Raw genomic sequence first — 16,435 nt, 5'->3', positions numbered from 1 at the left:
TTGCAATGTGTACGAAGGAAAGGGCACGTCAACATTTTGTGAGGACGGATCATTTCCAGGCAGGCGCAGTCTGGACCCTCAGCGCTTGCTGCAGAAGTGACCAATCAGCGCGCATGTTGCACGCCGCAGGGCCCAGCCGGACGGTGCAAGCCCGCGTCTGATTGGATTGCTGGCCGCGAGCTGTCGGGGAGCACAATCGCCCAGCTGGCGGAGGGAGGCGGGATCAGACGTCAATCAAGGGGACCGGGGGCGGGGAGCTAGGTCGCGCAGCCAATCAGAGGCCGCAGGCGGTGCCTCGGTCATCCGTCAATCAGGAGTCGACCAATAGCAACCGCCGGCGGCGTTGATTGACAGCGGCACATGGGCCGCCTCGTGGGGGAGGGTGTGAAAGTGGGCGGGGCCGGTCGCCCTCTGACTGACAGCTGGCCCTCAGCCAATGAGAAGTGAAGGGGGGCGGGCGGGGCGGATGAGCGGCAGCGGCGGCAACCAATAAGAATGGAGAGGGGAAGGCCGTTGAGTGACGCGACGGCCGGCCAATGAGAAGGGAGCAGCGGCGGAAGCGGGGCCAATCGGCTTGGAGGAAGGAGGCGGGGACCGGGTTGCCCACCGCCTCCGGTGGAAAGTTGTCAACAGCGCCGAGCGGCGCGGCCTTGAGGCGGCTGAAGCTGCGAGAGTGGGAGGCGGCGTCGTCGTCCACAGCCAGAGTCCACGCAACCCATTCCCCTTCTCCGCGGCTAGAGGGTGGCCTGGAGGTGAGCCCGCGGCCTGACACGGTGCGAGCCGGCCGCTGTCAGAATGCGCCTGAGGCGACGGCAGCGGCAGCAGGACAGTCCGAGGCCTGAGGCCTTGTGCTGCAATCATTGAGGCAGGGGTTGGTGGGTGTGAGTGAGTGAGGCCACAGGCTGCAGAAAGTTTCTCTGAGTGTGTGTGTGGAGGCCCAGAGCTGGAGCCATTCCAATGCCTGCAACTGGATCAGATTCACCCCAGTTCTTGCATTTGAATTAGGGAAGAGAAGGGGGGACCGAAAACTTGTTAAAATTCACTCGATTCTTAATATTCAGGGTTGAGAAACTTGCTAAAATTCACTCAATTATTTATTTAGTGTTAAGAAACTTGCTAAAATGCACTCAATTCTTTATTTAGTTTTGAGAAACTTGCTAAAATTCATTCAATTCTTTATTTAGTGTTGAGAAACTTGCTAAAATTCACACTTTATTTAGTTTTGAGAAACTTGCTAAAATTCACTCATTCTTAATATTCAGGGTTGAGAAACTTGCTAAAATTCACTCAATTCTTTTAATTTGAGGGTTGAGAAACTTGTTAAAATTCACTCCATTCTTATTCAGGGTTGAGAAACTTGTTAAAGTTCGCTGGATTGTTACTCCTTTGAATTTGGGCCAGAAACTTGTTAACATTGACTTGGTTCTTAATATTTTAGGGTTGAGAGGGGACCTGCAACTTGTTTAAAATTAACTTAATTTGTATTTCATTTCAATTAGAGATGAAAAACTTGTTAAAATTAACTTCTTATTTTGGGTTGAGAGACTTGTTAAGATTAACTCTTATTCTTGTTCCATTTGAATTAGAGATGAAAAATTGGTTAAAATTGACAATTCTTATTTAGCGTTGAGAAACTTGTTAAGATTAACTTAATTTTTGTTGCATTTGAATTGGAGATGAAGGACTTCATTTATGTGGAGAGTCTTGAGAAATTGGAGTTGTTCTCCTTAGAGCTGAGACGGTTAATGGGGAGATTTCATAGAGGTGTTCAGAATCATGAAGGGGTTTTGATCGCGTATATAATAGCTAGGCTTGCATTTATTATCCTCGGGACGTCCCAAAGGACTTTACAGCCAAGTAAATGCTTTTGAAGTGTGGCCACTGATGATGATGATGTAGGGAAATGAGGCACCCCTTAACATCAAGAAAACCAAAGAAATCATTGTGGACTTCAGGAGGTCTAAAGGTGGAAGTCACACCCCCATGGTGGAAAGGGTGGACAGCTTTAAGTTCCTCGGAGTCCACATCACGGAAGACCTCTCCTGGTCCCTCAACACCTCCTCTCTGGTGAAGACGGCCCAGCAGCGCCTATATTTCCTAAGGAGGCTGAAGGGATGTAACCTGTCACCCCTGATCCTCTCTAACTTTTACCGCTGCACTATAGAGAGCATCCTGACAAACTGTATCACAGTATGGTATGGCAGCTGTAGCTACTATGACCGGAAAGCCCTGCAGCGGGTAGTCAAAACTGCCCAACGCATTACTGGCACCCGGCTACCGACCATAGAGCACATATACCAGAAACGCTGTCTACGGAGGTCACGGTCCATCATCAAAGACCCTACCCACCCCAGCCACAGTCTGTTCGCCCTCCTGCCATCTGGGAGATGCTACAGATGCATTCGCACCCGTACGACCAGATTTAGGAACAGCTTCTTTCCCAGGGCTGTCATCCTACTGAACTCCACAAATAAACTCTAAAGCCTGCACACCTGCCAATGCACTTTATTATGGTTATGTTTATGTTAATGTATTACAAGCCAAATGTATGTTGAATGTTTAAATGTCTTAATCTAAACGTACACTCTCAGGAGCCGCAAGCCTACATTTCGTTGTACTGCACTTGTGCACTAACAATGACAATAAAAGTTGATTTATTATTATTATTAGCTCCGATAAACAGCAATGTGATCATGACCAGATAATCGGGTTTGGAGGTGTTGGTAATGAGGAGAAACTGTTTCCGCTGGCAGGAGGGTCGGTAACCAGATTTGAAGATAGTCGGCAAAAAGCCGAGGGTAGATGTTGAAAAATGTTTAACGTAGCGAGTTATGACGATCTGGAATGCGCTGCCTGAAAGAGGCAGATTCGATAGTAACTTTCAACTGAGAGTTGGGTAAATACTTGAAAAGGAAAAATGTGCAGGGCTGTGGGGAAAGAACAGTGGGGGGGGGGGGGGGGAGTGTGGGTCTAATTGGCTAGCTCGTTCAACAAGCTGGCACAGGCATAACTGGCCGAATGGCCACCTGTGCTGTATGATGCTACGATATTTGAATCACGCTTTTAAGGGTTTTTTATGGGTGGGGCGTTGCGTGTATGGATGAAGGACCTCATGTGTTTTTTTTCTCCATTTTATCTTGCAGGTTATGTGACTGTTAATTCGAAAGGAGACTCCTGCCGCGCTACCTGTGGGAAGCCCTAGCTGTCAGCTTGCAAGCCGACCCCATGGCACCTTATCGCAGCTGGAGGACTGTTGGCTGATCTTTGCCAGGCTCCGGCCGCACCTTCTCCCCGAGACGCGGACGGTTTCCTTCGCTTTGCAGGATGGTCGTGGACAGCGAGACCGGCGCCTCCTAACCGAGGCATCCCTCGCTCCCGCCTCCCCTCCCCGCTCTGTTTGACTTTTTTCCTTTGGAAGCGGGCGAGAGTCTTTCGAGAATTAACCGGACCGAGATGGGGGAACTGAGGAAGTGAAGTGGCCAGGGGTTGACGTCGCCGGGGGTGGTGCTTGTTTTTTTTTTTGCAAACGAGGGTAACTCCGCCAGCGGCAGAAATGATCGGCAAGAAGAAGAGCGGTTTCCAGATCACCAGCGTCACCTCGGACTATGACGGCGGCGGCAGCGGCGAAGGGTTGAAGGAGGCGACCAACGGGGAGGCGGAGCTCGGCGGGACCTTCGCAGCCCCCCTCGTGAATGGGGGGCCAGGCTACGGAGCCGGCGGGCACCCCCGCACCCCGCCGTCCTCCGAGGCGGCCGGCGGGGAAGGAGTCTCTTGCGATGCCAGGGCCACCCCCCTCGACCCGCCGGCTGCCCAGGAGGCCTCGGTGCCCGCCGACTCCCCGGGCGGCACCAAGTCGCCCCTGAAGGCTGCCTGCCTGCCCGGCAGCGGCGGGCACCACTCGTGCAGCTCTCGGTTCCGGGTGGTGAAGCTGGACCACGGCTTGGGCGAGCCCTACCGCCGGGGCCGCTGGACCTGCATGGATTTGTACGACAAGGACCTGGATGGCCACGCGCTGGCCAAAGTCTTGGACAGCGCCAACAGGCACGTCAACTCGCTGGACTCGCACCTGGAGCTCAGCAGCTTCACCCACAAGGCCGTCAACCAGCTGCGGCCCAAGCTGCACGCGCCCAAGAGCCAAGGGTCGCCGCCCCTGCCGTGCCAGGGCGACACGCCGCGAGGGAAGCCCGTCGCCCCCGGCAACACCTTGAACATGCTCCTCCAGGCAGCCAGGACTCTGAGTTTGGCCAGGCCAGCCGGCGCCGATCAACCGCGCCAGCACGGCCCGCAGGCCCCCGCCAGCCCGCCAAGGCACTCTGCCCAAGTCCCGGCTGGCAGGGGTCATGCGGGCGCGGCCTCCAGTGTGCCCAGCGTCAGCGTGACTGTGATGCCCAAGGAGACTGTGGTCTCCAAAAGCGACAGCAGCGTTCTTACTGTGACATCAAAGAGTGCTTCGAAGCAGCAATTGCCAAATGTGAGCCAGCCCTCCGGAGAACAGGGAGGACTAAGAAAGGCAAGTTCAGTAAATGTGTGGTGTGTGTAAAAGAAAACCTTGTATTTATATCGCGCCTTTCACGACCTCGGGACACCCTAAAGCGCTTTGCAGCCAATGAAGTACTTTTGAAGTGTCGTCACTGTTGGAATGCCATCGGCCGATAATTGCTGCTTGACTTATGCCAGCCTGTGTGGGCAAAGGTGACTTTCAGCCATCACCAGCTGCAATGTTTAGCAAAGCAACCATTTTATTGCTGTGCATTGTACCCTATTTTTCTTGAAAGAAAGACCTTTTATATAGCGCCTCCGGATGTCCCAAAGCACTTCAATGACGTACTTTTTTGGCGTAGGCACTGTTATTAGGAATTGAGGGATGAGTATTGCTCCAGGCCATCGGGGAGAAATAGCGCCCACCTGAGAGGGCACCTCCCTCAGCACGGCTCTTTCCGACCGGTTTGTGGGTGGTTTTTTTGTGGTGCAGCCGTGGCTCGGTGGGTCGTGCTCTCGCTCACCTCCGAGTCAGGAGGTTGTGGGTTCGAGTCCCACTCCAGAGACTTGAGCACAAAAATCCAGGCTGACGCTCCCAGTGCCGAGGGAGTGCTGCTCCGTCGAATCAGACGTGAAACCGAGGCCCTGTCTGCCCCCCTCAGGCGGACATAAGATCCTGGGGTAAAAATTGGGTACCACCCCCTTCGCTGGGGTCCCCCGCGGCCGATTTTCCCAGGTAGCGCCCCGAGAGGAGGAGGAGGGGCGCTGCTGGAAGCGCCCCGTGTCCCTCTTTGGGCGCTGTCTAAAGGGGAGGGGCCTGGTGCAGCGCGTCCCGGTGCCCAGCTGGGCCACCAGGGATCGGGAGTGCCGGCAAAAGAGCCCGGCACTGGAGGAGTGCTGGGCTCACGGAGAGCAGCTGGCACTCCGCCCGGGGGGTGGGGGGGCTTCATGGGAGCCGGAGACAGGTGCTGGCAGGCGGCCAGCAACAAAAATGGCTGCCCGCCACCTCCCCCTTTAACTAGCGCAGCCCCGGCCGCAGCTAGGCCCCCCGACCCCAGCGGACATAGCGTCCGGCGGTAAGTTGGGGGGCGCCGCCCAATGTTAGAGCCAGGGCGCGAGCGGGGGCTGCGCACGGCGATGATGTCATCGCCCGCCGCGCTAACCTCCCGCTGATTTCCCCGGGAGGCGCTAGCGGTGCCACGCCCAGGCGCTAGTTGATTTGCGCCCTCTTAAGCCACTAACGGGAGGCGCAAATTGACCGAAATTAACCCCACCCCCCCCCCATGGCTCTTGAAGAGCAGGGGAGCTCTCCCCGGTTTATCACTCAATCAACATCACTGCAGAACAACAGATTATCGGGTCATTATCACATTGCTGTTTGTGGGAGCTTGCTGTGCGCAAATTGGCTGCCGCGTTTCCCACATTACAACAGTGACTCCACTTCAAAAAGTACTTCATTGGCTGTAAAGTGTTTTGGAGCATCCTGTGGTCGTGAAAGGTGCTATAGAAATGCAAGTCTGTCTTTTTTCCTGATCACCAGGGTCACTGACTGGTACCATTTTCCATCTGTCGCTATTAGTGGGAGGTCACTGGTATTCCACTCTCTACCCAATCCTACCTCCCCCACCGCGCACCCCCCCCCCCCCCTTCGAAATGGCTGCTCACTCCAACTGATGCCCACAAGCTTGACGAGACTGTTTCAAGTGACCTACATAGAAACATAGAAGATAGGAGCAGGAGTAGGCCATTCGGCCCCTCGAGCCTGCTCCGCCATTCAATGCGATCATGGCTGATCATCCAAATTCAGTACCCGGTCCCTGCTTTCTCCCCATATCCCTTGATCCCTTTAGCCTTAAGAAATATATCCAACTCCTTCTTGAATATATTTAATGAATTGGCCTCTACTGCTTTCTGTGGTACAGAATTCCACCGGTTCACCACTCTCTGGGTGAAGAAATTCCTCCTCATCTCTGTCCTAAATGGCCTACCCCTTATCCTTAGACTGTGACCTCTGGACTCCCCGACCATCGGGAACACCCTTCCTGCACCTAGTCTGTCCAGTCCTGTCAGAATTTTATAAGTTTTAATGAGATCCCCTCTCATTCTTCTAAACTCCAGCGAGTACAAGCCCAATCAACCCAATCTCTCCTCTTACGTCATTCCTGCCATCCCAGGTATCAGCCTGGTGAATCTTCGCTGAACTCCCTCCATGGCAAGAACATCCTTCCTCCGATAAGGCGACCAAAACTGCGCACAACCCCATGGGTGCTTTGCAGCCTGTTAAAGCACTCTGCTTGTGTCTATTTAAAATATTGACATTGCTGTCTTACCAAAGCTTTCTGCGCAGTGGAGCTGAATGGGCTCTTGGTGCCTCTTGTGGGTGGGGGGAGGCATGGCCGGCTGAAAGAAGCAGCACTGTGTGTTGCCACGAAGCCCAAGTGCAATGGTGTTACCTACCGCCCGAGACCGAGGGGCAGTTAGAGTTCTGTAGCGTCTTTCTCCCCCCCCCCCCCCCCTTCCCTTCTCTCCTCAATCTCTTCCATTGACTAGGAAGCTTTCCCTAGATCGTAGCTGCAGTTAGCACGATCCCTCGAGAGTTACAGAATCGTACAGCGCAGGAGGAGACCATTCGGCCCATCGTGCCTGTGCCTGTTTTTTGAAAGGGCTGTCCAATTAATCCCGCTCTTTCCCCATAGCCTTGCACATTGTTCCTTTTCAAGTATTTCTCCAATTCCCTTTTGAAAGCTACTATTGAATCTGCTTCCACCGCCCTTTCAGGCAGCGCATTCCAGATCATAACTCGCTGCGTAAAAAAATGTTGTCTCGTCTCCCCTTTGGTTCTTTTGCCAATGATCTTAAATCTGTGCCCTCTGGTTACCGACCCTCCTGCCAGTGGAAACAGTTTCTCCTTATTTACTCCATCAAAACCCCCCTCATGATTTTGAACACCTTGATTAAATCTCCCCTTAACCTTCTCTGCTCTAAGGAGAACAACCCCCAGGCTTCTCCAGTCTCTCCACACAACTGCAGTCCCTCATCCCCGGTACCGTTCCGGTAAATCTCCTCCGCACCCTCTCCCAAGGCCTTGACATCCTTCCTAAAGTGCGGTGCCCAGAATTGGACGCAATACCAAGAAATCAAATGGGGAATATTTCCCCAGAGAGTGGCGAGAATGTGGCGCTCGCTACCCCAGGGAGTGGTTGAGGCGAATAACAGAGATGCTTTTAAGGGGAGGCTGGACAAGCACGAGGGAGAAGGGAATAGAAGGAGGCTCGAGTGGTGCAGAAACACCGTCATGGACTGGTTGGGCCGAATGGCCTGTTTCTCTGCTGTACATTCTATGTAATACTCCAGCTAAGGCCCAGCCAGTGATTTATAAAGGTTCAGCATAAACTTCCATGCTTTTGTGCTCTAGGTCAATGTTCCATCGAAGCTGCACAGTTCTCAGCCGGTCCCATGCAGCCAGCTTTTCTAATGTTAAATTTTGCACTTGTGAGGAACTGTAGGCCGTGCAGCCCCTTAAAGGGGCCGTACACCCCAAAAAAAAACTGGAGAGGAACATTGCTCTAGTTGTGACCTGTTTGTTAGTGTCGCTTTTGTAAAGTAACCCTGGCTTAAACTCTTCCGTGTGTCTGTCTCTTTCTCTCCCACCCCGCAGTTTCCTGAGCCTCGATCCACGCCCGCCTCACCAGGCCCCTTGGCCCAGGATGGCAGCCCTTCCAGGAAGGCTAGTGCCGCCAGCTCGCTCCGCTTCGTCTCGCCCATGCAGACCCTCGCCAAGTCCATGCTGTCGGTCGGGACGCAACAGGACGGCGATGACGACAGGTACGGCCTTCAGTTTCTGCAGGGGGTGGGGGGGCGCTTGACCGGAGCCAACATGGTTCCTGGGGCGGGAAGTGATTGAAACTGCAGTGCTGTGGAAGCGCACGTCACCGCCTCTTTAAAGGCTGTGTCGGTCACGACACTAATAAGCGGGGGAAACCTTTGATTGCTGGAATGCACTGTTTTAAGCTTAGTTGAGGCGTCGCTCCCTTGTGGCCTGTTTAAAATGAGCCGTCACCTGCTGCTAATGGCGGGTCGTTTGGGCCTGGGGCACTTGGTAACGGGTCAGTGTTTTCTGTAGAGGCGGGAGTTGGCCCAAGGGGGTGGGGGGGGGGTTTTAAGCTCCATCAATCTTGGTCAGGAGAGCGCCCCGTGCCCTTCCAACCGCGGCCGCGGGATCTTTTATGTCCACCTGAGCGGGCAAAAGAAAGAGAGACTTGCATTTCTATAGCGCCTTTCACAACCACCAGACACCCCGAAGCGCTTCACAGCTAACAAATTACTTTTTGAAGTGGAGTCACTTGTAATGTGGGAAACGCGGCAGCCAATTTGCGCACAGCAAGCTCCCACAAACAGCAATGTGATAATGACCAGATCATCTGTTTTTAGTGATGTTGGTTGAGGGATAAATATTGGCCCCAGGACACTGGGGAGAACTCCCCCCCCCCCCCCCCCCCCGGCTCTTCTTTGAAATAGTGGCCGTGGGATCTTTTACATCCACCTGAGGGCAGACGGGGCCTCGGTTTAACGCAACATAGAAGATAGGAGTAGGCCATTCGGCCCCTCGAGCCTGCTCCGCCATTCAATGAGATCATGGCTGATCATCCAAATTCAGTACCCTGTCCCTGCTCTCTCCCCATATCCCTTGATCCCTTTAACCTTAAGAAATATATCCAACTCCTTCTTAAATATAATAGCAAAATACTGCGGATGCTGGAAATCTGAAATAACAGAAAATGCTGGAAATACTCAGCAGGTCAGGCACGTTAACTCTGTTTCTCTCTCCACGGATGCTGCCTGACAGGCTAAGTATTTCCAGCATTTTCTGTTGTTATTCCTTCTTGAATATATTTAATAAGTTGGCCTCAACTGCCTTCTGTGGTAGAGAATTCCACAGGCTCACCACTCTCTGGGTGAAGAAATTCCTCCTCATCTCTGTCCTAAATGGCTTAACCCCTGGTTCTGGACTCCCCAACCATCGGGAGCATCCTTCCTGCATCTAGTCAGCCGAAAGACAGCACCTCCGGCAGTGCAGCACTCCCTCAGCACTGGCACTGGGAGTGTCAGCCTAGCTTTATGTGCGCAAGCCCCTGGAGTGGGACTGGAACCCACAACCTTCTGACTCCGAGGCGAGTGTGCTACCCACTGAGCCACGGCAGACGGGGCCCTCGGTTTAACGTCTCCTCTGAAAGACGGCTCCTCCGACAGTGCGGCACTCCCTCAGCACTGGCACTGGGAGCGTCAGCCTGGGTCATGTGCTCGAGTCTCCGGAGTGGGTGATGTCATCAGCCCATTTTATTCCCCTTTTGAGCTCTCCGTTGTGGATCAGACAGACATTCTGAAGGCACTCGAACTTATTCTGGACTTCGTTCTATTTAGCTCGGAGTTCCTCCTGCATTGCGGGGACAATCTCTGCCCGCAGGAACGCCCTGTTTTCAGTTTAGCTGAGCTGTCGCTACCTTAGCGACATCATTTCCCACATTAACAACAGTGACTCCACTTCCAAAGTATTTCATTGGCTGTAAAGCGCTTTGAGACGTCCGGTGGTCGTGAAAGGCAAGCCTTTCTTTTCTTGAGGCACGCCTTTGCCTGTTTAAATTGATCATCACCAGTCGCTAATGGGGGGGGTCGTTTGTGACCGGGCTACTTGGTAATGGGTCAATGCTTTTTTTTGGGAGAGGTGGGAGTTGGCCTGAGGGGTTTAATCTGTCCTTGGTCCTTAGACATTTGAATCATCTTGTGTGAGCAGCACGATCAGATGCCTTGCTGTTGATAGCATTCCCCTTGATCTCTTCGTAGGCAGTCCCTCGGAACCGAGGATGACTTGCTTCCACATTAAAAATGAGTTCTCAGGTGACCGATGAGCCCAATGCAGGACCTACAGTCTCTGCCACAGGTGGGGCAGACGGTGGTTGAAGGGGCGGGCGGATGGCGTGCTTGGGTTGACGTGCGCTCCTTCCGCTGTTTGCGCTTGACTTCCACTTGCTCCCGGTGAAGAGACTCTGGGTGTTCGGCGCCTTCCCAGATGCTGCTCCTCCACTTTGTGCGGTTCCCCCTTGATCTGCACCGACTATGTATATAGGTTTACGTGTGTTCTGCAACCCATTATAGCCGCAAGTAAACTTTTGGTGCTTCATGCCCTCGGGTGTATTTAAAAGCAATGCAAGGACATCTTTTGTAAAATCATAAAATAAGAAATGGGAGCAGGCGCAGGCCATACGGCCCCTCGAGCCTGCTCCGCCGTTCAATAAGATCATGACTGATCTTTGACCTCAACTCCACCTTCCTGCTTGATTCCCCAAATCCCTTGATTCCCCTTGCGTCCAAAAATCAATCGATCTCAGTCTTGAATATACAGGAAACTCTCGATTTACTGGCACCTAAATAACCGGAAATCTCTGTTAACCGGCAAAATCCAGGAGTAGGTTCAGGTAAGTTTTTTACTTCATATTAGTGGCCGTTCCTGGATCTGTGGCTGTGTAACCGGGGTTCCTGCACCTGTTGCTAAGCAACAGGGACGCCTGGATCTGTTGCTGTGTACCGGGCTCTCGTACCTTTTTACTATACCTCTCTGTAATCCGGACTTTTTCAAAAACCGGCACCGACAAAAGAAGAGTTTCCTGTAGTCAACGACTGAGCCTCCACAGCCCTCTAGGGTCGAGAATTCCAAAGATTCACCACCTTCCGAGTGAAGAAATTTCTCCTCCTCTCAGTCCGAAATGGCCGACCCCTTATCCTGAGACTGTGACCCCTGGTTCTAGACTCTCCAGCCAGGGGGGAAACATCCTCTCAGCATCGACCCTGTCAATCCCCGCCGCCCCCCCCCCCCCACCGCCTCTGAATTTTAAATGTTTCAATGAGATCACCTTTCATTCTTCTAACCCCCAGAGAATATAGGCTCAGTCTCTCCTCATGGGGCAACCCTCTCATCACAGGAATCAATTAGTGGGACGTTCTCTGTTCCAGTCGCGAGAAACTCTCCTCCTATAGGATGCAATTAGCCGATAAGCACCAGCGGATAATTTGTAACGGTGCTGTCTGTCTTTACACTTGGCTCCCTGTGTATGAAACTGCTGAGTGTTGTGGACCATTGACTGGGAATGTGGGTAAAGAGAGCATTTATTTTATATAGTGACCTCGGGACGTCCCGAGGCGCTTTAAAGCCAATGAAGTGTGTTTTGGCAGTGTAGTCACTGTTGTAATGTGGCAGCCAGTTTGTGCACAGCAAGCTCCCACAGACAGCAATGTAATAATGACCAGATAATCTGTTTCAATATAAATATTGGACACCGGGGCGAACTCCCCCTGCTCTTCCAGTAGTAGCCGTGGGATCTTTTACGTCCACCTGAGAGGACAGGCTTGGTTTAACGTCTCATCCGGAAGACGGCGCCTCCGACAGTGCCGCGCTCCCTCAGTACTGGTACCGGGAGTGTCGGCCTGGGTTATGTTCTCAAGTCCCTGGAGTGGGACTTGAACCCACGACTATCTGACTCGGAGGCGAGTGTGTGTAAGCCTTTGTACAGCACACGTGCGGGGAGGCAAACTCGGCACAGCGTGGGGTTATGTCAAGGTAGTGATATCTCGCGGCTTCTGGTTTCACACAGGGAAAGGCTCCATTCTCTCCTTTATGTATACAAGATAGTGAATCAGCTTGTGACTGAACGGCCTGATGTATATGTGTCATGTCATTACGTAGCATGAAAAATGTGTTGCAATTTTAGATCACTGGCGATGGTAATTAACAGCAACTTGCATTTATATAGCACCTTTAGCATAGTGCTCCGGTGAAGCGCCTTGGGACGTTTTGCTGTCAACATTTTTTTTTTAACACCGAGTCACATAAGGAGATTTTAGGACAGGTGACCAAAAGCTTGGTCAGAGGTAGGTTTTAAGGAGCGCCTTAAAGGAGGAGAGGTTGAGAGAGGGAATTCCAGAGCTTGGGGCCCAGGCAGCTGAAGGCACGGCCGCCAATGGTGGAGCGATGAAAATCGGGGATGCGCAAGAGGGCAGAATTGGAGGAGTGCAGAGATCACGGAGGGTTGTAGAGCTGGAGGAGATTACAGAGACAGGGAAGGTGCGAGGCCATGGAGGGATTGGAAAACAAGGATGAGAATTTAACAGCAGAAACGTACCCCAACAACCTGGCATAATACGAAGTGCGGATGGGTGGGTTTTCTGCTGAAGGAGCGCGGTTTTCCTGCGGGTGACTGGTGTGCTGTCTTTTGAAAGTTAGGATGGGAGTGTGGGAGTACTTAGAGGGGAGGGAGGGGCCTCTCCAGGAGTGTCTGTAGACTTCCAGGAAGTTACCGATTAGTGCTGGTTCACTGCAACCCGACGTGCCGGCAGAATTCTCGGAAAAGGTTTTTCAAACAACTGTTGCAGAACATGTAAATCTGGGCCAATACTTTAAGGTAAACTGGACAGTAACACAAAGGGGAAACAAGTTCAGACTAGCAAAAGGCAAATTTAGGAGTGATGAAAGCAAGAGCGTCACACCTGACCGGGAACCGGTTTCTGGGTAAGGCTGTGGACATGTAAAAGGCAGCAGGAGTACGTCAGGAGACAAACCGCTGCTGGGGTTGGCCTTTTAGGTAGGTGTGGTCAGACAGGCCGAATGGCCGTCCCCACTGATATTTCTCTGGCTACTAGGGTGGTGGTGTTACTGAGGCCCAGGCTTTCTGACTGTGACAGCAGCCCCGGTTATTCTTGAGGGTTACAATCAGGGAGTCCGGGCACGCTCGAGGTCAGTGCTGCCCCGCTGCTCTGTCCCGCGTGGATTCTGGGCCGCTCGCTCTCTGGACCAGCATGGCTGCTGCTGCAGGACGCTGACCCATGCACCGGGACTCGGCGAGCTGCAGGCAGGGGGTCGCTCCCGGTTCAGCACCGGGCTCTGGCGCCACAGTATCCGCACGGTGGGGATTTGTTACCGGGTTGTGTTTGAGCTCCTGGCCGGTTTGGGCTACTGCAAGAAGCTTGTATAGATTTTAGATAAGAATTTTATCAGCAAGTTTTGGGTCTCCCCACCCCCGATTCTCCAAATTTAACCCATTAAATAGGATAACTGAACGAGACTGTGTGCAGGAATTGTTACGGAAAAAGACTTGTATTTATATCGCACATTTCAGGATGTCCCAAAGCGCTTTACAGCCAATGAAGTTATTTTTGAAGTGTGGTCACTGTAGGAAACTAGCTGTGCGTTAGTTCCTTCTTCTTAGGCAGTCCCTGGGAACCGAGGATGACTTGCTTCCACACTAAAAATGAGTTCTCGGGTGACTGATGAGTCCAATGCAGGACCTACAGTCTCTGTCACATGTGGGGCAGACGGTGGTTAACCAAAAACTCCCATTCCTACTGGGGGAGGAGAGAAGCTGTGTAACACTGGCGGCACACTATGTTACAGCTTGCCATGAACAGAGGGACAACCAGTAAACTAAGACAAGAGTATATATAAACAAGGCGAAAATATATTTATAAACTCAGGGATATACCTGTTTATACACTGTATGAATGGAACCGCGTTTATGTGTTCAACCATAAATGTATTTTGATGCTTTGGCAACATAAGATGTACCTTATCATGCCAATAAAGCGATTTGTATTGTATTGTATTGAAGGGGGGGCGGGTGGGTGGGGTGCTTGGGTTGACGTGCGCTGCCTGCGCTTGGCTTCCGCTTGCTCCCGGCGAAGAGACTCGAGGTGTTCGGCGCCTTCCCGGATGCTTCTCCTCCACTTTGTGCGGTCTTGGGCCAGGGATTCCCAGGTGTCGGTGGGGATGTTGCACTTTTTCAGGGAGGCTTTGAGGGTGTCCTTGAAGCGTTTCCTCTGCCCACCTGGGGCTCTCTTGCCGTGTCGGAGCTCTGAGTAAAGCGCTTGTTTTGGGAGTCTCGTATCGGGCTTGCGGACGACGTGACCCGTCCATCGGAGCTGATCGAGCATGGTCAAAGCTTCGATGCTGGGGCTGTTGGCCTGAGCGAGAACACTGACGTCGGTGCGCCTAAGCTGCCAACGGATTTGCAGGATCTTGCGGAGGCAGCATTGGTGGTACCTCTCCAGTGCTTTTGAGGTGCCTGCTGTACATGCGTTAGTGTCACGGTGCTGAGCAACACCTCAACAAGCACCTCGTTGGCTGTGAAGCGGCTTTTGGGAAGTCCCGAGGTCGTGCCAGGAGCTGTATAAATGCAGAAAGAGCTGGACAAAACAGAGGGGAGCGCGTGCCGTGGACTGAGGACAGCTGCGGCTGGGGGTCGCCCCTGGGTGCGTACCCACTCTGCAGGTAGCTGGAGTCACACAGGGATGTTCATAGTCTTCACCTCCGATGGGATAGATCTCTATGCAAGCAATGTGGATCACGCTAATTGCTAATCCACTGTGTACACACCTCCTCCTCCCCCCCCCCCCCCCCCGCAGCCTACAAATAGTATTTCTTTGCTGTGAGCAAATACCTCTGTTCCTTTTGTGAGGCTGTGAATAAGTTTCTGAGCCCTTTGTCTTGTAGCAATTAAGCTGATTGATTCCAAATCCCTGAGATTCTCAAAAAGGTGCATTGTTCAGGCCCTTTGCATAAGAACATAAGATAGCAGGAGTTGGCCCTACGGCCCCTCGAGCCTGCTCCGCCACTCAACAAGATCATGGCTGATCTTCGACCTCAATTTCAATTCAATTTCAATTTTATTTGTCACATAACCAAATACAACAAGTGAAATCCAGTCAGTGAAATGCTTTTTTTCTTAACGAGCCGAGCGCACCAAGCAGCAAAGGACACTTAGCTGCCCGGTACGCACGGAGCCCGCAAGGACGGCAGCCATCTTCATCGGAGCCATCACAATAGGGTCCGCTCTCGCCTCGCTCCGCCTTTCCCGCACTCCTCCCCGACAATCTTCAGCCGCCGTGGTACCGACGTCCCCGGGGCCTGCTTCTCCCTGGCTCTCCTTCCACCCGGTCTGACCTCCGAGCCTCCCGCGGTGTCTGACCTCCCCAGGGCCTGCTTTTCCCGCCCTCGGTCCGCTGGCCGCCTACCCTCCTGCCGGTTCGACCTCCGAGCCTCCCGCCGAGGAGCTGCCGTGCTACAGCGGGTTGTCGTGGTCTCCATCGCCGCCGACTCGCCGAACTCATCAACGCCGATGCATAGCGTCTGTAGCGGGAGTGGGCCGACCGACTCGGGGAGAGCGCTTACCCTGCGACCGCCAGGGACGCCATCTTGGACCTCAACTCCGCTTTCCTGCCCAATTCCCATATCCCTCGATTCCCCTAGAGTCCAAAAATCTATCGATCTCGGCCTTGAATATACTCAGCGATTCAGCCTCCACAGCCCTCTGGGGCAGAGAATTCCAAAGATTCACCACCCTCCGAGTGAAGAAATTCCTCCGCATCTCAGTCCTAAATGGCCGACCCCTTATCCTGAGATTGTGACCCCTCGTTCTCGACTCCCCAACCAGGGGGAAACATCCTCCCTGCATCTATCTGGTCAATCCCCCTCAGATTCTCCTCTGTTTCAATGAGATCACCTCTCATTCTTCTAAACTCCAGAGAGTATAGACTCAATCTACTTTGCAAATCTACTTTGCAAAGAAGGGGCGCTTATAAAACCAGATGCCGCCTTCTATAGAAGCACGACACCGTTTGAGTTGGGCTCCTCGCTGGCGTCTGCCCTCCCCAGCGAGGAGCGTGCTGCCGTGATGAGTTCCTTCGCGGGACAGGAGGGGAGGTTGCGCGGGAACGGTGCCGGACAGAACGCGGGAGACGTAAAGACCGCCCCGAAATCGGTGGCCTCACCACAGCACCGTGTCTGTGAAGAGGTTTTTGCAGGGCCTGGGAGCTGTACCTCTCCCGAACGTCCAGGACACTGTGTGTGTATATACTTCTCTGCATCTTGTAATCATGAGGTCACTGTGTTCCAAATGAAAGAACCCAGGTA

The 16,435-nt window shown here is 53.0% G+C and overlaps 1 protein-coding gene across 1 annotated transcript in view; it reads left to right on the top strand.

Moving 5' to 3' along the window:
- The first annotated feature begins 537 nt into the window (after window positions 1-537).
- LOC147090611 (TSC22 domain family protein 4-like) overlaps window positions 538-16,435 on the top strand; it is a 60,122-nt gene continuing 44,224 nt past the window's right edge. The window contains exons 1-3 of the mRNA XM_085977380.1: window positions 538-752; window positions 3,144-4,510; window positions 8,138-8,304. Of these exons, the coding sequence (XP_085833506.1) occupies window positions 3,554-4,510; window positions 8,138-8,304 (1,124 nt within the window). The 5' untranslated portion in view covers window positions 538-752; window positions 3,144-3,553. The remainder of the gene's footprint in view (window positions 753-3,143; window positions 4,511-8,137; window positions 8,305-16,435) is intronic.

The sequence above is a fragment of the Somniosus microcephalus genome, unplaced genomic scaffold (assembly GCF_052327205.1).
Source record: "Somniosus microcephalus isolate GS21.2 unplaced genomic scaffold, FLI_Smic_1.0 unresolved_chr4, whole genome shotgun sequence".
Taxonomy (NCBI): Eukaryota; Metazoa; Chordata; class Chondrichthyes; order Squaliformes; family Somniosidae; genus Somniosus; species Somniosus microcephalus.
Note: the sequence above shows the minus strand (reverse complement) of the source record. Positions and strands in the feature narration are given on the sequence as shown.